General features: G+C 39.9%; 1 protein-coding gene across 2 annotated transcripts in view; it reads left to right on the top strand.

Annotated features, from left to right (window-relative positions):
• LOC106573038 (cAMP-dependent protein kinase type II-beta regulatory subunit) overlaps positions 1-23,222 on the top strand; it is a 37,459-nt gene extending 14,237 nt beyond the window's left edge. For both annotated transcript variants that reach the window (XM_014147660.2, XM_014147661.2), the window contains exons 2-11: positions 3,809-3,844; positions 8,631-8,683; positions 8,946-9,029; positions 9,457-9,563; positions 9,812-9,965; positions 18,563-18,664; positions 18,882-18,956; positions 19,090-19,158; positions 19,708-19,843; positions 20,144-23,222. In XM_014147660.2, coding sequence (XP_014003135.1) covers positions 3,809-3,844; positions 8,631-8,683; positions 8,946-9,029; positions 9,457-9,563; positions 9,812-9,965; positions 18,563-18,664; positions 18,882-18,956; positions 19,090-19,158; positions 19,708-19,843; positions 20,144-20,280 — 953 coding nt within the window. In that variant the 3' untranslated portion in view covers positions 20,281-23,222. The remainder of the gene's footprint in view (positions 1-3,808; positions 3,845-8,630; positions 8,684-8,945; positions 9,030-9,456; positions 9,564-9,811; positions 9,966-18,562; positions 18,665-18,881; positions 18,957-19,089; positions 19,159-19,707; positions 19,844-20,143) is intronic.
• Positions 23,223-26,364: the final 3,142 nt, after the last annotated feature.

The following is a 26,364-nucleotide window of genomic DNA, read 5'->3' as shown; positions in this document are numbered from 1 at the left end:
AGTAAACGTTTTTTTCTACTTGCACGCACACACACACACACACACACACACACACACACACACACACACACACACACACACACAGACACAGAAATCAATACCATGGAGAGCCACATCATACTGTCATTGGATTACGTTGGTTGGACTAACTAGTTTTTGGTATTTTTTTAGTTAGTCAGTGTTTTAGACTAAGGATATGTGATTAGATGTTGAAATGGTACTTGAATAGTGGAGGCAGCTCCTGTTTTCTTTAGAACCAACTCTGTGGTTCTAAATCTAGTTGTTTAGTAGTCCGTAAATGTTGGAAACATTACTTTGCTTGACCATGCTGTAGGTAATGTAACTCTTTGTTACATGCAATATGTTTTGTGTACTTCACCGGACAGATGTCGCTCTCCGGTTTTGTAATGAAACAAATGAGTGGTTGAATTTCTTCTGCCACTGTGTCTTCTTATTGTCTTAGCCTTAGGCCTATACAGTTGAAGTCCGAAGTTTACATACACCTAGGTTGGAGTCATTAAAACTCGTTTTTCAACCATTCCACAGATTTCTTGTTAACAAACTATAGTTTTGGCAAGTCGGTTAGGACATCTACTTTGTGCATGACACAACTTCTTTTTCCAACGATTTTTTTACGGACAGATTATTTCACTTATAATTCACCGTATCACAATTCCAGTGGGTCAGAAGTTGACATACACTAAGCTGACTGTGCCTTTAAACAGCTTGGAAAATTCCAGAAAATTATGTCATGGCTTTATTAGAAGCTTCTGATTGATAGGCTAACTGTCATCATTTGAATCAATTGGAGGTGTACCTGTGGATGTATTTCAAGGCCTACCTTCACACTCAGTGCCTCTTTGCTTGACATCATGGGAAAATCAAAAGAAATTGTAGACCTCTACAAGTCTGGTTCATCCTTGCGAGCAATTTCCAAACGCCTGAAGGTACCACGTTCATCTGTACAAACAATAGTATGCAAGCATAAACACACCACGACGCAGCCATCATACCGCTCAGGAAGGAGATGTGTTCTGTCTCCTAGAGATGAGCGTACTTTGGTGCGAAATGTGCAAATAAATCCCAGAACAACAGCAAAGGACCTTGTGAAGATGCTGGAGGAAATGGGTACAAAAGTATCTATATCCATAGTAAAATGAGTCCTATATCGACATAACCTGAAAGGCCTCTCAGCAAGGAAGAAGCCACTGCTCCAAAACCGCCATAAGAAAGCCAAACTACGGTTTGCAACTGCACATGGGCACAAAGATCGTACTTTTTGGAGAAATGTCCTCTGGTCTGATGAAACAAAAATAGAACCGTTTGGCCATAATGACAATTGTTATTTTTGGAGGAAAAAGGCGGAGGCTTGCAAGCCGAAGAACACCATCCCAACCGTGAAGCACAGGGGTGGCAGCATCATGTTGTGGGGGTGCTTTGCTGCAGGAGGGACTGGTGCTCTTCACAAAATAGATAGCATCATGAGGCAGGAAAATTATTTGGATATATTGAAGCAACATCTCAAGACATCAGTCAGGAAGTTAAAGCTTGGTTGCAAATGGGTCTTCCAAATGGACAACGACCCCAAGCATATTTCCAAAGTTGTGGCAAAATGGCTTAAGGACAACAAAGTCAAGGTATTGGAGTGGCCATCACAAAGCCCTGATCTCAATCCTATAGAAAGTTTGTGGGCCGAACTGAAAAAGTGTGTGCGAGCAAGGAGGCCTACAAACGTGACTCAGTTACACCAGCTCTGTCATGAGGAATGGGCCAAAATTCACCCAACTTATTGTGGGAAGCTTGTGGAAGGCTACCGAATACTTTTGACTCACGTTAAACAATTTAAAGGCAATGCTACAAAATAATAATTTAATGTATGTAAACTTCTGACCCACTGGGAATGTGATGAAAGAAATAAAAGCTGAAATGAATCATTCTCTCTTATATTATTCTGACATTTCACATTCTTTGGGTTATGGAAACTATTTCACAGCGATTTAGATGGTTCAATTATTCTCTACACTATACTTGCTTGTTTTGTCACAAAAACTGAAATTAGGCAAACTATTTGAATTTTTCAACCAGGAAATGGCAGGTAAATAAAACTTGTTTTAAAATTATTTGAATTTGACAAGTAGATAATAGCCTATAGATAATTAGCAGGCCTCACGGGTTAATTGTCCAGTTGCGTAACAATCACATTTTGGAACAGTGAGTGCATTCTGACATGACGTGCATAAAGAAATTCACTCTGGGTGGAACTCACTTGTGAAAAGGTTAAAGGGTTAGGGGAAGGGTTAGCTAACATACTAAGTAGCTAAAAAGTACTCAGTCGTTGCAAAGTTGCTAATTAGCTAAAATTGTCCATGATGAGATTCAAACATGCAATCTTTGGGTTGCTAGACATTCGCGTTATACATCTCCCATCCACTGCGACCGACCACCCTTCTTTCATTTTTGCCAAAAGTAACCTTCTGTCTTACCAAACGTAAGATCTCATACTAATTTGAGTGTTTTGGATTTACATTTACTATGTTACGTCTAGTCTATGAGACAAGGCTGGTATTTTTCATGTGTAGGTGTGGTTCACTAAGATTACATTTTGTTCTCATTTAAAGTAACTGTCCAGTGTTTTCAGATTTCTATGAAATATGACCTATAATGAATTACAATATGAGGGAAATTGTTTTTCTTCCATAAAATGTGAATTAAGTGTGTTAAAAGGCAGATTTTCTGTGTTAGAATGATGTAGGCGTACCCCAACAATAGAATGGTGTGGGCGTATACCGGTCATTAAAAATATTCATGCGAGTAGACCTCTGATTGGCCAGCTCATCATCCTCTATGAGGCAATAGCAAGCATTTTTTAAACAGTCTGTTTGAGATACAAGTTTGAGGTGGGCTTTTTTAAGTGTTTTTTTTTCTCCAATTCATGCTTTGGCCACAAATAAAAGTATAGGATGAGTTATTTGGGTATGAGTTAACAGAATATTAGGGTTTTAGGCAAGGTTTCTGTACAGCGGCTGATGTAAAAAGGGCTTTATAGATACATTTGAATGAATATGAACTTTTAAAAGTTAGATTTTCATTGGACAGTTACTTGATCAAACAAGCAAAACACACTTTAAAGGACTCAGCATCACTTCCTTATTGGGAGTTTTAGGTTAGCAAAGGGTGCTTGCTTCCCTGGTGTTTTGCAAAGCAAAGATATAATAGAGAGTTTGGACATTGCGGTTTCTACCAAAAGTATTATGATGCATTTACATGACACAACCAATTCCATGGCAGCCATGTTAGCTCCACATGGGCAATATTGATGAAGTTATCAAAAAGGGGGGATATGCATTCAGCAGTAGGTAACATCTGTGTTCAACATTGTTATAACAATCCACAGTAGGTTAAGAGTCCTTTTTCACCTGTCATTCAGTTGCCAGCTTTGATTTAAAAAAATGTAGATCATGTATAGTATCACTGCAATATTTCTTGATTTGGCCTTAAAGCTGAGATCTGCAAAAGGTGAAACAGTGCCACTGGTCGCCCCAGGTGCATTTGTTATTGGTTTTGTTTCGGAAAAGGAGGAGATGAGCTTCCAGAAAAGTCATTTAAAAAAAATCGTAGGACACACTCTGCTGTTCTATCGCGTGTGCAATGATATGCAATGATGTCTGAGGGAATAAAACAGTGTTCGTTGTTTGAAGTGATATTTGTTGCTGTAATATCGCAAACTGACATGGCAGTTTCACCACAACAGATTCCAATGTAATCCTATATGATCACCTCACACTTCGCTTTTCCACTTTTTTTTCAGCTCCTGTGATGAGTCGATTTATTAGAAGAGCATCAGGTGAGTGTGTTATTTTTGTTGTTTCTGGTGTGTTAGGGTAGAACAAAAGCCTGAACATTATTAGTACAGTGGTTGCTCCACTAAAAGTTTATTATGCTGCGGGACTTAGAGGTAATATTGTGGTTTAGTACGGTACCCTGCGTCACCACTTCATTGCTCCAGACCAGCGCAAGGGGGAGTTAGAGCACCGATTATGCTTTTGGGTCCTACTGTGTCTCTAACTGACAATGAATGGGCGACATAAACCTAAATAGAAACTGATAATTGTGCACGACTTCAGTATTACTTACTAAAACTGTTGTTACACTAAGGTATTTATCATTTTATTTTGTTAGGATTATTTTGCTCTTACTGTAGTATTGTAGCCCTCTCCCGACCTGTCACGTTGTACAGCGCCTGAGTGGCGCAAAGGTCTAAGACACTGTGTTGCTACAGATGCTGGTTCAATACCCGTACTGGCCTCGACTGGGAGACCCATGAGATGACTGTAGGTATTTGGTTTCTCTCCCTCTAAAAACATAAATAAATTATTCTAAATAACAAACTGGCTTTATTTACAAATTAGTAACAGTGTCTCACCCCATGTTCAAGATTGGCCTTTCTCTCGCTCATTTTACGTTATTTGAAAACAAAAGTCATCTCCAAAATGTTATTTTTTTTAAACAAAGCGATTATTATTGTTATTAATTTAGAATTATGTAAAAGCCCCTTGGATATTCTCAGATATATTATTAACAGTTATTAGCAGGACAATATATATGGGTCATATTGGTCATGGCACCCGAGTGGCACACAATGGGATTGCCTTGCAGTTCTCCAGCTGTATCCACTGAAAGCACACGAGGTTCAAGGCACGAGGGCAGGGGGCATGGGATGGGCCGTAGAGCTGCGCACAGAAGACAGACCTAGCCTATGGGGAAGGGAGGGGAGGGGGTGGACCGCCACCCCGCCACACTGGGTAGCACAGAGCAGCACTTTAAGGGGCGTTGCGCTAATAATGGAGCTGACTAGGGAGACGTTCCCGCTGTTCTTAGTGCCAGTCTGCACGTTCAAACTAAAACAATGTAACCAATAATGGCATCTTAATGCTTTCGTTAATGAAATAATTATAAAAATACTCTTTCAAAATCCGATGTTTATTTAGTTAGGGCTCCATAAAGCAATACTATGGGTATAAATATTACTGAATTACAGAAATATTGGAACAAAGTTGTCTAATGAAGGTAAACTGTCAGGTGTGAAGGTAAGACCCAGATGCAGACCTTGTCGAATAAACAATAGTTTAATATTCCAACAGGGGCAGGCAATAGACAGTTCAAGGCAGGCAGGGGTCAGTAAACCAGAGGCGGGGCAACGGTACCGGTCGGCAGGCATGCTTAGGGTCGGGCAGGCAGAGTGGTCAGGCAGGCATGCTCGGAGTCAGGACATGCAAGGGTCAAAATTAGGAGGGCGAGAAAAGAGAGACTGGAAAAAGCAGGAGCTGAGACACAAAACGCTGGTTGACTTGAAAAAACAAGACGAACTGGCTACAGACAAACAGAGAACACAGGTATTAATACACAGGAAATAATTGGGAAGATGGGCGACACCTGGATGGGGGTGGAGACAATCACAAAGACAGATGAAACCGTTCAGGGTGTGACATAAACAAATTGTTGCTTACTGGAAAATACTCTTTCAAACACACACGGTCACGTTGTACACCACCATTATGGCTATTAGCAGGTAGCTGGACAATAGACTTGCCTAGAAGGAGGGTAGGGGGATAGTTATATCTTCAAATGTATTTCTATGTTAGGTTGGCTGTATCACAACCGGCCGTGATTGGTTGCACTTTCAGTTTAATCCACCAGAAAAGACAAAACAAATAATACAGCAAAAAGTATTATGTATTACATCTAAAAACATAAATAAATGTTTTGGCCTTTATTCAGATTACAATTGCTCACTTTCATTTTTTGAAAACGAAATAACCTCCAAAATATCGTGAAAAATGATCAAGTTGATGGCACAGTCATATAGCCCGGCACCTACAAAAAGCTGAGTGACTCGCTCATTCATGGCTTTGGATCAAAATAAATAAGTACCACATTTTTTTTTATAGTCTTTAATAAATAAATGTTTTGGTTATCCTGACTTGGACACCATGTACAGTATTATAATAGCCCATTTATGGGCTATTAGCAGGACGATATACCTTTACCAACACCTCTCTGTATTTTGATACTTTTGTGGATGGGGGCTCCAGAGTGGATGGGGGCTCCCGCAGTGCAAAATGCGTTGCTACAGATGCAGGTTTGATACCAGTGCCGGCCGCCACCGGGAGACCCATGAGGTGGCTTTTGGTTTTAAATTAGAATCCTTCATATGTAATTATTGGCGGAGAGTCATGTCATATTTTTCTATATACTGTAGGCCTACCGTAGGCAACATGAGTCTCACTAGTGTTGAGTAATGTGCTGTTAAAAGTGGTGTATGCCTTATTTATTTAAAAAGCATATTGAAGATAGAAGCAATAGGATTTGAAGCAATAGCCTACAACTATTTTAGCACCATTTCGCACTGCTCTGAGACAAGCGTGGGGACTGGTCTTGAAAAATCAATGTGATTTTTATTTTCACTGAATCTCCGTTTGGGTATTGGGTAGACTACAATTAGGGTGTAGAAATGTTATGCTCTTAGTGTAACCTTTTATTTAACTAGGCAAGTCAGTTAAGAACAAATTCTTATTTACAAGGACAGTCGGGGAATTGAACCCCGGTCTCCCGTGTGCCCGCACAACACAGGGATTCTTTAAAAAAAAATAGCCACGTACTGTAGCCTACTCCTGACCGTCACGTTGTACAGCGCCATATTTTCCATTCCATCCTAACGGAAAACCAGAGCATTTTTCTTGGAATAGAAACATCATAATGTTAATCAAATTAATTAAGAAAAATGTCTTAAAATCAGTCCCATATACTATGTTCTTACAAAAAAGGTTTTAAATTCTCTTGTACAGCCTTTATTGAAGGCTATCAAATGCTTCTCAAAGATGTCCTCTGATGGTCAAACTAGCACTAACTAGCATTAATGGTACCAGTGTCTGGCACTTAAATAACGTGCCATAGAATTCTGCGGCACCATGTAAGCTGTGGCGCAGTACGCTGCAACTTTTAAAGGACAAACCACTGTAGGGATATGCTTCTGCTGTAGTCTATTTTAACTTTTCAACTGTGAAATACCCAGTCCCAGAGAGCCTGAAATCAGCAGTAATTTAGTCAGCAGCACTGTAGTGTCTGTTCTTATAACAACACACCACCATTTCAATAATTGACTTACTTTACCAGGAATCTTCAATTTTCTACAGTACGGTACTTCTCTGTCTGGCCTGTTCGTTCAGTCAGCAGTCTACTTACAAAACAGATCTCTTACTCAAGGATAATTTCTGAAGTTACACAGGTAGTCAGGCTGCATACTTTTTTAGGTCCACTCTGTAGTAAAGATCACAATGTTTTTAGTTCTATTCTTTTGATTTTGTTTAAAATTAGAGTAAGAATGAGTATGTAGGACAGGTAAAGTCTCCGGTCGTTGTGGATATGAAAATCCCCTGGATAATGTAACTGGTAGGCATTAACACTCACAGAGGCCATTAATCCAATATCTTCCTCCACTGTGTTTCATTTTACCCGGCCTCTGCTTACAATAGAGATGAATTATCACCGTCATCTCGATCTTCCTTTAACAAACCCCAGGAAGGAAGTCAATCACAAAATGATGTAGGTTGACATGAGATGAAACTAGCGGCAGCAGGACCGTGTTGATATGAGGATCCATCCTCGTCTGTTGTGTGGGAAGTTGAGGTTATTGATGAAGACGGACAGACAGAAGAGTGACTGTACTGTTTTCTGGATGGTTAGTAAGAGGATGGTTGGCTGGAGGCATCTAGGAGCTGATTGGCTAGGCCGGTCAACGATACTGACCAGTGCGCTCACCAATGAGCGTAGCACTCAGTCTGGTTGACCAGGCTAGCTGTTGGGCACTCTTGCCAGAAGAAAGGTGAAAAGAGAGGCCCCCTGGTCACCTATCGTTAAAGTCTTAAGGGGAGGTTTGGGGTCAGTGCCTTTTGTTTTTGTGTGGTATTAGAGAAGCTGAACTGTCATCACACTGTGAAAATGGTCTATGGCATCTTCAATCAAAAAGTATTTTGTGTCAACTTCAAGTGTAAAATGAAGGTATTATCACCCCATAATAAATACAGTATGTGCTTTATGTTAGTCACAAGTAGGGTCTGAACTCTGGCTCAATTCTGGTTGTGTTAACTCACTCTTTATCTCTCTGATCTGTTTAAAAAGTGATACTTTATTATGATTACTAAATCTCTCAGAGATGTCATGGATATCTACATATTTTTACAATATATTCCTTTGTTGGAACATGGACCTCGTATTATCTTAAATGAATCTCTTACACAGACAACGTACATCTTGATGAAGTTTGTTATAGGCCCAATACTTTAAAACAAGGTTGTGTTTAATAAAATAATTTTACACAAAGGCTCTAAATCCACCATGAATAAGACAGTTGCTTATAAGACTAGGATCAGTAATGGATTAAATACTGTGACACCTTTCTGTGCACAATCTTGTATTTCTCATTTTCTACATTTCTTCGATTTTTTTGTTAACCTTTTCTGACAAGCAACATATGTCTTCAACAGAATGTATCTGTTTCTGGTCAGCATATTGTATTTTCAGTGAATGTGAATGTCTTGCAGTAACTTTCAATAATCTCTTCTATCATACAGTGTGTGCCGAGGCATTCAACCCTGATGAAGACGAGGAGGACAAAGAGCAGAGAGTAAGATGGCCCTGCATTTCAAAAAGTGGTACTGTACAAGAAACTATTACAGAGACTACAGAGGAACTGTTGAAGAAATTAACTCTCTGGAGATAAAAAATGATGACAAGCCAAATGTCAGCTATGTTTTCTAAATGATGTTGTACTAGATGAGTATTGGTATTAGTGCATGGAGTATACAGATAATTGGATGTGAAGGACAAGAAGAAGTGTTCTTTCAAAATATCTTTGTCAATAACATAGCATGTGGGTGCTTTCCCAGGTTACCCACCCTAAAACAGACGAGCAGAGGCAAAGACTACAGGAGGCCTGCAGAGATATCCTCCTGTTTAAAAACCTGGACCCGGTAAGATGAAGAATGTTATATTTTTATTCCCTCATCGTACTGTAGTGGGTCTCCCTTTCCCTCCATTCACTATCTGCTATGGTTCATTACACACGCACACGCAAGCACACACTTTATACACAGAAAAGAGAATAGACTGTAGCCTGTGACCAGTAGCTTTGTGCCATGGCCCGATGCGCTGTGGGATTGTTTTGCCAATTATTTTTAAGTATTGTAACAGCATGTAGCGAGGAATCAAGTTGAAGTATTCATGTATCCTACGTACTGTATGTTTGATGCTGTGTAATGAGTAATGTGTAGCCTAGGGCCTTATTATTACAAATACTCAATACAATGTTTTCTATTTGAATTGACTGCTAGTTTGATATAATCCTCAGGTCTTTGTTTCAGTCTATTTTTATTTATTGTTTGTTTTCTCATACCACAGGAACAATTTTCCCAAGTACTTGATGCCATGTTTGAGAAGTTCTTTGAGGTAGGAGAGCACATCATAGATCAAGATGCCGATGGGGATAACTTCTACGTCATAGAAAGGTAAACGCTGACATACTATAGTAACCTTAAAACCTAACAACCTCATCAAGAGGTTTGGACTTCTTGGCGTAATGGTTAAACTGTTGGACTGACAACCTTTCGGGGTTACTCCCCAAATGTTCCTCAATACGTCATAGTATATTTGGCAATTGTTTCATTTCAGTTCATCACTGTATTTGTCTTGAAAGGACTGTTATATGATCCAAATTGTTCTCTTTAAATCTTGTCCTCTCTCCCCCCTTTCTCAGAGGGATGTTTGATATCTGCATGAGGGTTGATGGCATTGAGAAGACTGTGGGAGCCTATGATAACCGGGGGAGCTTTGGAGAGCTGGCCCTGATGTACAACACCCCCAGGGCTGCTACCATCATAGCCACCTCGCCCGGAGCTCTCTGGTGCCTGGTGAGTGAATTATTTTCTTTCCCCTAAACTGTTCCTCATAGTACATGCAGTAACCGGCAGCACTGTACAGTGCATATTGTATGATGGGGTAGCAGTTTTCTGGGAAACGGTCATTGTCGGCATGGCTCAGTCGTCAATTTTGCATCAATCACATGGACAAAATGCTTGTAAGGTGGTGCAAAGTATTCAGACCCCTTGACTTTTTCCACATTTTGTTACGTTAAGCCTTATTCTAAAATTGATTAAATATTTTCTTTCCCTCATCAATCTACACACAATACCCATAAGGACAAAGCAAAAACAGGTTTTTAGAAATAAAAATAAATAACTGAAATATCCATTTACATAAGTATTCAGACCCTTTACTCTGACTAGTCTCCCAGTCCCTGCCGTTGAAAAACATCCACACAGCATGATGTTGCCTCCACCATGCTTCACCATAGGGATGGTGCCAGGTTTCCTCCAGACGTGACGCTTGGCATTCAGACCAGAATTCAATCTTGGTTTCATCAGACTAGAGAATCTTGTTTCTCATGGCCTGAGTCTTTTAGGTGCCTTTTGGCAAACTCCATGTGGGCTGTCATGTGCCTTTCACTGAGGAGTCTGGCCACTCCTGAGCAAGGCAGTTAACCCACTGTTCCCCGGGTGCCGAAGACGTGGATGTCGATTAAGGCAGCCCCCGCACCTCTCATATTCAGAGGAGTTTGGGTTAAATGCGGAATACACATTTCAGCTGAACCTTCAATGCTGCAGAAATTTTTTGGTTTCCTTCCCCAGATCTGTGCCTCGACACAATCCTGTTTCGGAACTCTACAGACAATTCCTTCGAACTCACGGCTTGGTTTTTGCTCTGACATGCACTGTCAACAGTAAGACCTTATATAGATACTGTAGGTGTGTGCCTTTCCAAATCATGTCCTATCAATTTAGTTTACCACATGTGGACTCTAATCAAGTTCTAGAAACATCTCAACGATGATCAATGTATACAGGATGCACAGCAAAGGGTCTGAATACTTATGTAAATAAGATGCATAACATTTTTTTTATACAGTTGCACAAATGTCTAAAAACCTGTTTTCGCTTTGTCATTATGGGGTATTCTGTGTAGATTGATTAGGGGAAAAAATTATTTTATCAATTTTAGAATAAGGTTGTAACAAAATGTGGAAAAAGTCAAGGGGTCTGAATACTTTCCGAATGCACTGTATGTATTAAGCTATCGATAAACATCTGAGAAAGCTCAGTGAGGTAAAAGCCATGTTTTGTACAAAGAGCTTCCAAGAATCCTTCCTCTCTGAGCTGTAAGGATTACACTCTGTACATTAGCAGCACATGAGTCCTTGTACAGGTGATAAACCCCAAATGCTACCAGACCATGGCATTGAGTACTTGGGGAAAGTTAGAATGGGTAATTCATAATAGCATTGTATTTGGTTCAAAACATTCTCTACGATGTAAACCTCAACTGGAGTTGTGCATAAAGGGTATGACCATTGAGCAAGTTGAGGACGGTAAACTCCTAGGTATAACATTGGATGGTCAATTATCATGGTCAAGTCATATTGACAAATTAGTTGTGAAGATGTGGAGGGGTATGTCTATAAAAAGGTGTTCTGCGTTTTTTACACAAATCAACTGCACTAGTTGTTCAGGCTCTGGTCTTGTCCAATATTGATTACTGTCCAGTAAAATGGTGAAGTGCCGCAAAAAAATACCAAGCAAAACTGCAGCTGGCTCAAACAGAGCAGCATGCCTTGTTGCATACAGAACTAACATCAACATCATGCATGCCAGTCTTTCCTGGTTGAGGGTTGACAAGAGATTATCATCTTCTCTTTTTAGTTTTTATGAGAGATACTACTGTGATGAAAATTCCAGATTGTCTGCATAATTAAATAACATTCAGCTCAGACACACCCCACAAGACATGCCACCAGGGGTCTCTTCACAGTCCCCAAGTCCAAATTCACGGGAACACATGGGTGATTCTCAAGAAACTGGCACTTGACAAAATAATGATGTTAAAAAAAGAAACACATTTTCAACCATAATTCCTCTTGGATTACTAAGATTAGTATCTTTTAGCTATTTAATTAATAATTATTATGTTTATTGATCAGATATTATGCATTTTACCACAATTTCCAAAACTACCAATGCAAAAATTCTCATTACCGCAATAGTTTTCAAAGTCCAAAAAAGATATAAACATAATTTTAATAAAACATTTTTACATTTCTCACTTATTGAAAAGGCCTGCATTAAGCATAACACGGCAAACAAATATATAACAAATTTAATTATATACATTTATGTTGTAATGTATTTAATTACAGCAACACAACCTTTTCTGAATCTTGTTTTTTTTGTCATAATTACTTGTGTATACATGTGATATTTATGTACACATATTTGGATAAAGAACAAAAGGCACACTATCAGATTAAGTAAAAATTACTAAAGTATACATTTTATTTTTCGGAATATTTCCTAAATATTGGTGCATTACGGTAATGAAAAGCAGCTTTCGTAGATGAGAATGCATGTTTTGGTAATGAGTGTTGCATAGATTTCCATTGAAAAACTGTCCTGAGCTAATAGAGATTCAGTAACCCAATACTTCATCAAACTGTGTTATTTGTTTATCTCAAATTATTTGTATAATACTAAAATCACTGATCTTAATGCAATTGACTAAAATACCCCTTATTTTAGCATAAGTATAAATACTGTAATTACATGCATGTATTTTCAAAGTTAAAAGGCGACTTAAAAAAAAAAAAGTTTTTATTTCTCCAAGGTCTTTACAGGTAACATTGGTGTAGTAAGACATGGATATGTGTTGTTCTAAGGTATTTTAGATCAATTTCTAAATTTAATGGCATCACATGATATGCTTATAAATAATCAAAATATGTGGGATATGGACAAAAAATTATTGGGATATCAAACAACAGTACAGGTAAGTGCTAAAACAGGTACATGTAAAAATAGGGGATATCCTCCTTTAAGTGGGGGGGTTGCTCTTTTTTTATTTTATTTTTTTATTTCACCATTATTTAACCAGGTAGGCAAGTTGAGAACAAGTTCTCATTTACAACTGCGACCTGGCCAAGATAAAGCAAAGCAGTTCGACACATATAACAACACAGAGTTACACATGGAGTAAAACAAACATAGTCAATAATACAGTAGAAAAATAAGTCTATATACAATGTGAGCAAATGAGGTGAGATAAGGGAGGTAAAGGCAATAAATAGGCAATGGTGGTGAAGTAAACACAATATAGCAATTAAAACACTGGAATGGTAGATTTCACAGAAGATGAATGTGCAAAGTAGAAATACTGGGGTGCAAAGGAGCTAAATAAATAAATACAGTAGGGGAAGTGGTAGTTGTCTGGGCTATTTATAGATGGGCTATGTACAGGTGCAGTGATCTGTGAGCTGCTCTGACAGCTGGTGCTTAAAGCTAGTGAGGGAGATGTGTTTCCAGGAGGAATTGGCTTTGGGGGTGACAAGTGAGATATACCTGCTGGAACGCGTGCTACGGGTGGGTGCAGCTATGGTGACCAGCGAGCAGAGATAAGGCGGGACTTTACCTAGCAGAGTCTTGTAGATGACCTGGAGCCAGTGGGTTTGGCGACGAGTATGAAGCGAGGGCCAGCCAACGAGAGCGAACAGGTCGCAGTGGTGGGTAGTATATGGGGCGTTGGTGACAAAACGGATGGCACTGTGATGGACTGCATCCAATTTGTTGAGTAGGGTGTTGGAGGCTATTTTGTAAATGACATCGCTAAAGTCGAGGATCGGTAAGATGGTCAGTTTTACGAGGGTATGTTTGGCAGCATGAGTGAAGGATGCTTTGTTGCGAAATAGGAAGCCAATTCTAGATTTAACTTTGGATTGGAGATGTTTTATGTGAGTCTGGAAGGAGAGTTTACAGTCTTGCCAGACACCTAGGTATTTGTAGTTGTCTACATATTCTAACTCAGAACCGTCCAGAGTAGTGATGCTGGATGGGCGGGCAGGTGCAGGCAGCGGTCGGTTGAAGAGCATGCATTTAGTGTTACTTGTATTAAGAGCAGTTGTATGCCACGGAAGGAGAGTTGAATGGCATTGAAGCTCGTCTGGAGCGTTGTTAAGTGTCCAAAGAAGGGCCAGAAGTATACAGAATGGTGTCATCTGCGTAGAGGTGGATCAGAGACTCACCAGCAGCAAGAGCGACATCGTTGATATATACAGAGAAGAGAGTCGGCCCAAAAATTCAACCCTGTGGCACCCCCATAGAGACTGCCAGAGGCCCGGACAACAGGCCCTCAGATTTGACACACTGAACTCTGTCGGAGAAGTACACTGCTCAAAAAAATAAAGGGAACACTAAAATAACACATCCTAGATCTGAATGAATGAAATAATCTTATTAAATACTTTTTTCTTTAAATAGTTGAATGTGCTGAGAACAAAATCACACAAAAATAATCAATGGAAATCCAATTTATCAACCCATGGAGGTCTGGATTTGGAGTCCCACTAAAAAATTAAAGTGGAAAACCACACTACAGGCTGATCCAACTTGGATGTAATGTCCTTAAAACAAGTCAAAATGAGGCTCAGTAGTGTGTGTGGCCTCCATGTGCCTGTATGACCTCCCTACAATGCCTGGGCATGCTCCTGATGAGGTGGCGGATGGTCTCCTGAGGGATCTCCTCCCAGACCTGGACTAAAGCATCCGCCAACTCCTGGACAATCTGTGGTGCAACGTGGCGTTGGTGGATGGAGCGAGACATGATGTCCCAGATGTGCTCAATTGGATTCAGGTCTGGGGAACGGGCGGGCCAGTCCATAGCATCAATGCCTTCCTCTTGCAGGAACTGCTGACACACTCCAGCCACATGAGGTCAGGCATTGTCTTGCATTAGGAGGAACCCAGGGCCAACCGCACCAGCATATGGTCTCACAAGGGGTCTGAGGATCTCATCTCGGTACCTAATGGCAATCAGGCTACCTCTGGCGAGCACATGGAGGGCTGTGCGGCCCCCCAACGAAATGCCACCCCACACCATGACTGACCCACCGCCAAACCGGTCATGCTGGAGGATGTTGCAGGCAGCAGAACGTTCTCCACGGCATCTCCAGACTCTGTCACGTCTGCCACATGTGCTCAGTGTGAGCCTGCTTTCATCTGTGAAGAGCACAGGGTGCCAGTGGTGAATTTGCCAATCTTGGTGTTCTCTGGCAAATGCCAAACGTCCTGCACGGTGTTGGGCTGTAAGCACAACCCCCACCTGTGGACGTCGGGCCCTCATACCACCCTCATGGAGTCTGTTTCTGACCATTTGAGCAGACACATGCACATTTGTGGCCTGCTGGAGATCATTTTGCAGGGCTCTGGCAGTGCTCCTCCTGCTCCTCCTTGCACAAAGGCGGAGGTAGCGGTCCTGCTGCTGGGTTGTTGCCCTCCTTCGGCCTCCTCCACGTCTCCTGATGTACTGGCCTGTCTCCTGGTAGCGCCTCCATGCTCTGGACACTACGCTGACAGACACAGCAAACCTTCTTGCCACAGCTCGCATTGATGTGCCATCCTGGATGAGCTGCACTACCTGAGCCACTTGTGTGGGTTGTAGACTCCGTCTCATGCTACCACTAGAGTGAAAGCACCGCCAGCATTCAAAAGTGACCAAAACATCAGCCAGGAAGCATAGGAACTGAGAAGTGGTCTGTGGTCCCCACCTGCAGAACCACTCCTTTATTGGGGGTGTCTTGCTAATTGCCTACAATTTCCACCTGTTGTCTATTCCATTTGCACAACAGCATGTGAAATTTATTGTCAATCGGTTTTGCTTCCTAAGGGGACAGTTTGATTTCACAGAAGTGTGATTGACTTGGAGTTACATTGTGTTGTTTAAGTGTTCCCTTTATTTTTTTGAGCAGTGTAGTTGGTGAACCAGTCGAGGCAATCATTTGGGAAACCAAGGCTGTTGAGTCTGCCGATGAGGATGTGGTGATTGACAGAGTCGAAAGCCTTGGCCAGGTCAATGAATATGGCTGCACGGTACTGTTTCTTATCGAAGGTGGTTAAGATATCCTTTAGGACCTTGAGCGTGGCTGAGGTGCACCCATGACCAGCTCTGAAACCAGATTGCATAGCGGAGAAGGTACGGTGGGATTCGAAATGGTCGGTGATCTGTTTGTTAATTTGGCTTTCGAAGACCTTAGAAAGGCAGGGTAGGATAGATATAGGTCTGTAGTAGTTTGGTCAAGAGTGTCCCCCTTTGAAGAGGGGGATGACCGCAGCTGCTTTCCAATCTTTGGGAATCTCAGACGACACGAAAGAGAGGTTGAACAGGCTAGTAATAGGGGTTGCAACAATTTCGGCAGATAATTTTAGAAAGAAAGGGTCCAGATTGTCTAGCCCGGCTGATTTGTGGGGGTCCAGATTTTGCAGCTCTTTCAGAACATCACATGACTGGATTTGGGAGAAGGAGAAATGGGGAAGGCTTGGGCGAGTTGCTGTGGGGGGTGCAGTGCTGTTGACCGGGGTAGGGGTGGCCAGGTGGAAAGCATGGCCAGCCGTAGTAAAATGCTTATTGAAATTCTCAATTATAGTGGATTTATCGGTGGTGACAGAGTTTCCTATCCTCAGTGCAGTGGGCAGCTGGGAGGGGGTGCTCTTATTCTCCATGGACTTTACAATGTCCCAGAACTTTTTTGAGTTTGTGTTGCAGGAAGCAAATTTCTGCTTGAAAAAGCTAGCCTTGGCTTTTCTAACTGCCTGTGTGTATTGGTCTCTAACTTCCCTAAAAAGTTTGCTGAAACACAAACTCCTGATTGTGGCTTTAAGTTAATTAAATGTCGGTTTATACACACATATTTCTTGTTCACTTCTATTTATTCAAATAACTGATGTTTTACAAAAAATCTATACAATAGGTGTAAACAGTGGTCCTGGTAAAAAATCTAAGTTAGCGCAGCACACCCATTGACTATACATTAGAATTAGCTTATTATCGTAACCGAAATTAAGGTTCTCATTACCGAAACGGACGTAAAATTATATGGTAATGAGAAATGTGTGTTTCGGTAATGAGAGGCCCTTAGCTCAATCTGCAAGTAACAGGAGACAGCCGTCATGAGTCAGCGAACAATTGAACACGTCACTGAGGCCCGTTCATGCCTCCATTTTGGTAAGGTAATGATTCTCTTAAGTTTTTCCTAATTTGAGCTTTTTAATCATTTCGGTAATGAGAAGGTCAAGCGTCGTAAAGAGGGTGTTTGAGAATAAGATCCTCATTCCCGCATATAAGTGAAGAAATTAAATTAACTTGTGCTTATCTAAGGACTACTCTTCTAGATGATCCATCATGGGTGAATACAACTTTATAAAAAAATGTATTAGTGTTTTTACAGCAAATCAAAAAACATGTTACGGTAATAAGAAAGACATTGTGTTTTTACTTAATAAATATTATAGTTTAATGTGAACTTCAACTAGTATAAAACATTTATGATTTATGGACAAACTACTGCAACATATTTGGTGTTTTATTCAAATAAGTTAGGTTTTTCTAAAGTAAATTGTATAAAATGACCAGAGAATTTAATCCGGACGCATTTCGGTAATGAGAATTGGGGGTGAAAATGTACAAAATTCTGACAAATGTTAAATATATTTAAATTAAGACACTGTGCCATAAACTAAGCATCTTAGTCTTCAGAATGGTAGCTGATTGTTGCAGATGCATCATTGTTTTCTAACTCACTTTGTTACCGCCATGATTAAAACTGGTTTAAGAATCACCCACCACAGTATTATACAGAGCTATCTCCAATTACTCAACCAAACAGCAAAATTACCACAAAAAATGTATAAAACAACAACTCATGGCACAATAGGGACTGTGAAATGACACACACACAAACATTCACGTTCTAGTCATTTAGCTTATTCTCTTATCCAGAGCGACTTGGGCCTTGCTCAAGGGCACATCGACAGATTTTTCACCTAGTTGGCTCAGGGATTCGAGTCAGCAATCTTTCAGTTACTGGCCCAACGCTCTTAACTGCTAGGCTACCTGCCACCCACATACAGACACACTCTATCACACTCTAACACGCAATCTACACATACATTATTATTTAGCTGTATTGTTTGTATATTGTTGTATTATAGATTTATGTGACTGTTCTTGTCTGAGTGTATCAGTGTTTTGTTATTTGTCGTGTTTTTGTGTGGACCCCAGGAAGAATAGCTGCTGCTTCGGTAAAAGCTAATGGGGATCCGGATAAACCAACCAATGATAATAGCTTGATATAATAATAATAGGACACTTCTGCAGCTTTTTGGGGAAAATCTTGACATTGGTTAGAGATGCAGCTCCCTCTGCTGGAAAATGTTATGTTGGACACAGGGACTAAAAGGAAAAATGAATCATAGGAGTGGAAATAGTACTGCACTGAACAAAACAATCCCAAATGGTGGACTGTTTGTCTTGACTATATCATTCACCATTGCCAGACATCGACATGACTTGTTGTTTTCATCCTACCATTATAAATGATTAGAGATATACTGACAACTGTGCCTGTTTTCAGGATCGTCTGACATTCAGGAGGATCATTGTAAAGAACAACGCGTTGAAGAGGAGACTTTATGAGGAGTTCATTGAATCCCTTCCATTCCTTACATCACTAGAGGTATAGGTCTATTGTGTTTCTGTCTTTATCAGTAGAATATGTTTTTGTGAACGTAAAGTGCATTTTCTTTCTCACATTAGTACAAACACGTCCCTGCAATCCAATCAGTGTGTGCCCTGTTATCCCCAGCTTTCAGATGATGTGTATTTTAAAGTATAGAACAAACTCATCCCTGCAAACCAGTCTTAACAAAGTTTGCCTTCCCTGTAATCCCCAGCTTTCAGAGAGAATGAAAGTAGTGGACGTGCTGTCTTCTAAACCATTCAGCGATGAAGAACAGATCATCTCTCAGGTATTGTTTTCTCCATCTTCTATTCTATTCTATATGATCATGCCAGGTAATTCCAGTTCTTGCAAGTATTTATTTCATTCTAATGTATTGTTTATTTGCAAATTGAAATACTGTAATGTATGTTCTGTTGCAGGGGGATCTAGCAGATTGTTTTTATATAGTTGAATCTGGTCAAGTTAGAATCACCATGAAAAGAAGCAGGGTAAGTTTGTCTCTAAGACATTACAGATTTGAATGTATCATACATAGAAATTTAGTTAAAATGGATTTGTGAGATATTTTTTTTATTACATTTTTTGTGGGATTTTACCCCCTTTTTCTCCTCAATTTCGATCTTGTCTCATCGCTGCAGCTCCCCAACGGGCTTGTGAGGTGAAGGTCGAGTCATGCGTCCTCCGAAACATGACCCACCAAACCGCGCTTCTTAACACCTGCCCGCTTAACCAGAAGCCAGCCGCACCAATGTGTCGGAGGAAACTGACGACCGAGGTCAGCCTGCAGGCGCCTGGAGTCGCTAGAGTTAGATGAGCCAAGTAAAGCCCCCCCGGCCAAACCCTCCCCTAACCCGGACGATGCTGGGCCAATTGTGCGCCGCCCTATGGGACTGCCGATCACGGCCGGTTGTAATACAGCCCAGGATCGAACTCGGGTCTGTAGTGACGCTTCTAGTGCCTTAGACCGCTGCGCCACTCAGGAGGCCATTTGTGGGATATTATGTTGTTTATATTGCTCTCTTATGTCTTCTCTCTAGACGAAAAAAGACCAAGAGGATGAGGAGGTCGATATAGCCACGTGCTCAAGAGGGCAGTACTTTGGAGAACTGGCTTTGGTCACGAACAAACCCAGAGCTGCTTCAGCTTATGCTGTGGGAAGTGTTAAATGTTTAGGTATACTGCCTTTACTCTGTGGGCTGTGTCTCAAATTCCTTATATACTCCTCCGTCCTTGTCCTACATTTTTCTCAAAGCTTATTAGAGTCTCCTCCAATTCGGTTTGAGAAGAATTGGACAAACAAGGACGGAAGACATAAGGATTTAAGGGCTAATAACGTTTCCAAACCCAATCATGGGCTGCTCTTATTCTTTATCAATGTGGATCTTTGTCAGATCAGGACCTACATGTGATATAAGTCATCTGTTAAGAGTCATCCCTTCCTGTGTCTGACACCTCTCCTCTTGTGTTTACCAGTTATGGACGTCCAGGCATTTGAGAGGTTGCTGGGCCCATGCATGGACATCATGAAGAGAAACATTGCAAATTACGAAGAGCAGCTGGTCACGTTGTTTGGAAATAGCACCACTGACATTGAGGGGGAAAACCTATGAAATCCAGAAAGGGAAAAAAGACTAAGTGAGATGCACTATGATGAAGATGTGAGAAACCAGGATAACACTTTACTTGACACCCAGCATCATAACACATTATGACATGGTCATACACATGTCATAATATGTCATGAAAGCTGACATAACATGTAATAACATGGTCATAATACTGTCATGACCCATATAGTTACACCTGTTGTGACATATATTGCGTTATTTTATGGCTGGTAATGACACCTACATAAGAATGTATTTGTTTTTTCCCTGCCAAGAAGTTTCCTTTTTTTTTTGTCTCTGTCATATTTTAAATAAATTGCAGAAAATGCACTTTATGACACTGTCATGAAGCATTTTGCCTATCCTGTGTCACTTTAATCAGACTAAGAAAATACTCTTTATGACCCTGTGAAGAAGCATTATGACTATCATAATCATATAAGCCAGATAGGCCTATCATGTGCGTGCCCTTATGTCAGTCATCAGTCAAAAAAGGTGTCTTGTCCTGCTCCTGGAATCTGCTCCTGCATTCATCCCAGTCTTCAGCAACAGCATTGGGGTAGGTGCATGTCTGACATCAATGTGTGGACAATTACAATGATAATTTAATATGGTCAATTTCATAAAATGTTATATAACATAAACATACTGTTGACAAGTAGGCAATGGTGTAATGGAATGTTTTGCCTTGTGTAGTAGGTTTTGTGGGTTTTTAACACTTATGTAGGTGTCATAACCAGATAAAAGAATGCAATATATGTCACAACAGGTCTAAATGTATGTGTCATGACAGTGTTACAGCTGTTATGACATAATGACGCTGGGTGTCAAATAAAGTGTTGCTGAAACCAGTGGGTAGAAAGTATTGTTTTCCGTTCAGAAAATGTGAAACACAGTATGTTACCATTAGTGATTTAGATAGGGTAAGACAAAATGTGTAAGTTTGATTCCAGATCACACAATGGTATGTTTTAAAGGATTTTGTCTGGGAGTAATATTTTTATTGAAAGAAAGATCAGTGTTAATCCAAAATGTAAATGTTAATTTGTTTCGTCCTCACAACTTTTTCCTCTTAGATTTTCTACAAGTGTGCATTTTCTTGAATTTATCACATTTTGACATTTTAAGTCACTGTTTGTATAATGATCACTATAACATTATAGATTATATATAAATTGTCCTTTCAAATATTCTGATAACATATTTCATCATGTGCCAAAGGCCAATCCTTGTTAGATTATGATGGTGTCATAACGTCACAGTAATTATTGCATTTCACAGTTAAGAGTTTTTTGTTAATTTGATATTCTCATGTTGACGTATCTTTTAGCAAGGGGGGATCATGCATTTAATAGGATACAGAAGGGAACTAGGTCCTTTTGTTTCAACATGGTGGTAAGAACAAACAATCTTGTCATCAGAAAATAAGAGATCTTCTTTCTACATCAGAGAATGTAAATTTACTTATGGAAGCAGTAGTCCTTTTTTTCATAGCAAATGTGTCTCCTCAAACATGTGATTCAACTCCCTGAACATGTCTGTGAACAGACTGTAATACATTATTCACTGTGTGCTTTAAGAAACAGTTAATAATGCCATACTTTTGCACAACAAAATAATCATAGTTTTGTAAGAATATAAATACAGTTGGCTGACCATCTTTGAGCTCTTGAATCCTCTAAGCTGCAGCACTAGACACTAGTTACCATACCGGTAATATGGTATTTGAACCATTGTCTTTAATGAGCTAGTTTATTTCCTTGTGTTTCTCATTTTAAATGTACAACATTAATTATTAAATGCAACTGTTCTCGTGTGCCAGTGAAACATAATAATATGCAGTTTTTAGCCATGACTTCAAGGACATTGATAATGTGTGTCCAAATGACACCCTATTCCCTACATAATGCACTGCTTTTGACCAGAGCCCTATGGGTCCTGGTCCAAAGTAGTGCACTATATAGGGAATAGGGTGCCATTTGGTACACAGACATAGTTATATTGTATTTATTGCTGTCTACCTCTACATAAATTGCAAACAACCTGTACCTTTTGGAAAACGTGCACAATGGTCCCCTGCTTTCTCAATAGCAGCCTCTCTCTCTCTCTTTCTCTGTCTCTCTGTCTCTCAATTAAACTCAATCCAAAGGGCTTTATTGGCACGAGAAACATATGTTTACATTGCCAAAGCAAGTGAAACAGATAATAAACAAAAATGAAATAAACAATCAGAAATGAGCAGTAACGTTACATTTACAAAAGTTTCAAAAGAATAGAGACATTTCAAATGTTATATTATGGCTATGTACAGTGTTGTAACAATGTGCAAATAGTTGAAGTACAAAACTGAAAATAAATAAACTGATAAATATGGGTTGTATTTACAATGGTGATTGTGATTCACTGGTTGCCCTTTTCTTGTGGCAACAGGTCACAAATATTGCTGCTGTGATGGATCACTGTGGTATTTCACCTAATAAAAATGTGATTTGTTTTCCAATTCTTTGTGGGTCTGTGTAATCTGAAGGAAATATGTGTTTCTAATACGGCAGCCTCTCTCAATAGCAAGGCTGTTCCCACTGAGTCTGTACATAGTCAAAGCTTTTCTTAATTTTGGTCTAGTCACAGTGGCCAGGTATTCTACCACTGTGTACTCTCTGTTTAGGGCCAAATAGCATTCCAGTTTGCTCAGTTTTTTTATTAATTCTTTCCAGTCTGTCAAGTAATGATCTTTTTGTTTTCTCATGATTTGGTTAGGTCTAACTTGGCTTATACAGGAGGTATTTCACTAATTGTTTTTTAATGGTATAATTCCCCTCTAGCTTTGTGCTGGCAGTGCTGTTGATTTTGTGAAGAAGGTCCACTACAGACTGGGAACTGGATATATCTGAGGAAATCCATTATTATTGGCTATTGTCGGTTATATCTAACTTTTCATTATAATAAAGAACAATTTTGTATGAAGAAGCTGCTACGCTCATTTCTTTTAGGTACTACACTCAAGATGACAATACTTGTTAATGGCCAATATTAACTAATTTAAGTATTTGAGTCTCAAACATGAATGTCTAATTGCTGCTGGACTTGTCATGCAGGGCTCCCTTGCTAAATAAAACTCTCAATGGGACTCCCTCATAAAATAAAGGTAAAAAAAGTAAATAAAGGTAAAAAAAGATAAATATGTTAACATCACAGTATATAAAACTTATGGTGAGCATCGAAGGGTGCAAAACTGTATCCGCCCAGTATGGCTCGCTTGTGGGTGTGCTGGCAGCATATAGCAGCAAGTTCAGTTGTGCATCAAGACTGAGCATAGCAAGTTTGTATGAAGGTCTGGTTATTAAATGGGTAAATACTTTAATCCAACTCTATTTCATTAATTTATTCACAGGGAAATAATAATTTAACATTTTTTTATTATTAATAAAAATCTGGTTTAAAATCAGAAAAGGTATTTAATTGTTTATTTGCATATGATAGGCAAATTTGAAAAAAATATAACATTATTGACACCTTGTCACCAAATGAATTTTACCTGCTAATATTAATATTTTTGGAGGGAGAGTAGGCTATTTGCTTATAAATAATGATTTTATTCACCAAAAAGTAACTAATTGTCGTACTCAAGTAAAAGTCACCCAGTAAAATACTACTTGAGTAACAGTCTAAAATTATTTGGTTTTAAATGTACGTACTTAAGTATTAAAAGTAAATGTAATTGCAAAAATATACTTAAGTATCAAAAGTAAAAGTATAAATAATTTCAAATTCCTTATATTAAGCAAACCTGACGGCACAATGTTTTTTTGTGTGTGTGTGGGGGGGGGGGGTAACCAGGGGCACACTCCAACACTCAGATATTATTTACATACGAAGAATTTGTGTTTAGTGAGACCTCCAGATCAGAGGCAGTAGAAACGACTAGGGATGTTCAATTGATAAGTGCATGAACTGGACCATTTTCCTTTCCTGCTAATCATTCAAAATGTACTTTGGGTGGAAAATGTATGGAGTAAAAAGTACATTATTTTCTTTAGGAACATAGTGAAGTAAAAGTTATCAAAAATATAAATAGTAAAGTAAAGTACAGATACCTCAAAAAACGACTTAAGTAGTCATTTAAAGTATTTTTACTTAAGTATTTTAAAGTATTTTTTACTTTCCATCATCAATTTAACACTGAGGAAACTCCTGGCTATTGCGGCGATCTATCAACTGTGGAACCTGCGGCAATGGCGCTCCATGTGGGTTCACCCCATCTGATGTCCCGCAGCCAGTATGGAGAGTACCAACATCTGGTGCAGGAGCTGCGGTTCGACGATGTGATGTTCCAGGGCTATTTCAGGCTTGATAAAGCCCAGTTCGATGAGCTGCTGTCCAGGATGGGACCTCGCATTGCAAGGGCAGACATGACATTTTGACAAGATATTTGTCCAGCTGAACTTCTCACCATTTGTTAAAGGTAAATATTGTCAATCAATTCTAGAATCCTGACATGTTACTATTGATCAATAAACATATAATGAGTGAGACAATAGCCTATAAGAATAGATCAGAACAATAACAAATAACATTGTAACGCAAAGTGTTTCAGAATTTACATTGGAAATATTCTTTATAGGATTAATTTACATGAAATGTGTATTGATTACATCTTTGAGGTTACTGATGCTACTGTGGTATTTATGCATTCATTTGTGATGCTATCCTTGATATGATCTTGCTTTTCTCACATGCTACACATGCTCATGTGTGTGCACATGCATCTATCTATCCAATGTTATCATGATTTGGTATAAGAGATATTATACTTTAGTAATCCTGTCACACTCTGATCTGTTTTACCGGTCTTTGTGATTTTCTTCACCCCCCTCCAGGTGTCGCCCATCTTCCCCATTATCCCCGGTGTATTTATACCTGTGTTCTCTGTTTGTCTGTTACCAGTTCATTTTGTTCGTCAAGTTTACCAGCGTTTTCCCCCTTGCCTCTCTCTGTCTTTTCTAAAATTCCTGTTTTCTAGTTTTTCCTGCTGACTTTGAAGAAGGGCGGAACTTTACTCATTATCTGGGAACAGTGAATGTCAAGTATGTGGTCCTGCAAGCACCCACAAATTCCAGTTCCCTGTTCCACAACTACAAGGGGACATTCTCCATTGTCCTGTTGGCGGATATGGATGCCAATTACCTCTTGGATGTCGGCAGCTACGGGAGGATGAGTGAGGGAGGCACACTGGCCAACTCTGCCTTCAGTCATGGCCTAAGACATGGCACCCTCGACCTCCCCGAAGACAGCTGTGTTCCTGGAGCAAAGCACCGGGGACCCCAGACCCATGGGAGACAAGGCCTTTCCTCTCCGGAGAAACCTTATGCGGCCCTTCCCTGGAGCAAACATCCCTAGGAGCAGGCTCTTCAATCCCTAGGAACAGGGTCTTCAACTACCGCCTCACCCGAGCCAGGCTGACCGTTGAGTGCACCTTCAGCATTCTTGTGTCCCAGTAGTGGATGTACTGGCGAGTCATCGGGGTCCACCCTTCTAATGCAGAGGCATGTGTGAAGTCTTCCATTTCTTCCATTTACTTAGCTATGTCAATTGCAGTTAAACAAATCCCAGTTTCTCTCCCTTTGATTGAACTCCTTCTCAGGAGAGAGTGCTGTTCCGGTATGCGTAATGTCTGCACAAAAACAAAACAGGCTCTTTTAAGAGTCACCCATATTTAAAAAATGTAGAACAATTAAACACCCTAAAACCCACACCTACACAGTCGTGTATCAATCTGATTGATGGATTGTGTTGTGCAATAAGTAGGCTCAGGTGAATAACTGTGTGGGCTGTGGCTCCTTCCACCGACAAAGAATAGGCAAGAGGACCAACCATTTTGTCACATCCTGACCAGTATAAGGGGTTATTGGTTATTGTAGGTTGGTCAGGACGTGGCAGGGGGTATTTGTTTTATAGGGTTCGGGGTGTGTGTGTGTATGTAGAGGGGTGTTGGATTTATGTATTCCGGGGTTTTTGGTTTATGTTCTTGTTTTGTATTCTAGGGTTTCTATGTTGTGTATTTCTTTGTTGGCCTGGTGTGGCTCTCAA

The sequence above is a fragment of the Salmo salar genome, chromosome ssa16 (genome assembly GCF_905237065.1).
Source record: "Salmo salar chromosome ssa16, Ssal_v3.1, whole genome shotgun sequence".
Lineage (NCBI taxonomy): Eukaryota > Metazoa > Chordata > Actinopteri > Salmoniformes > Salmonidae > Salmo > Salmo salar.
The sequence above is the reverse complement of the archived record's forward strand: the minus strand, read 5'-3'. Positions and strand labels throughout refer to the sequence as shown.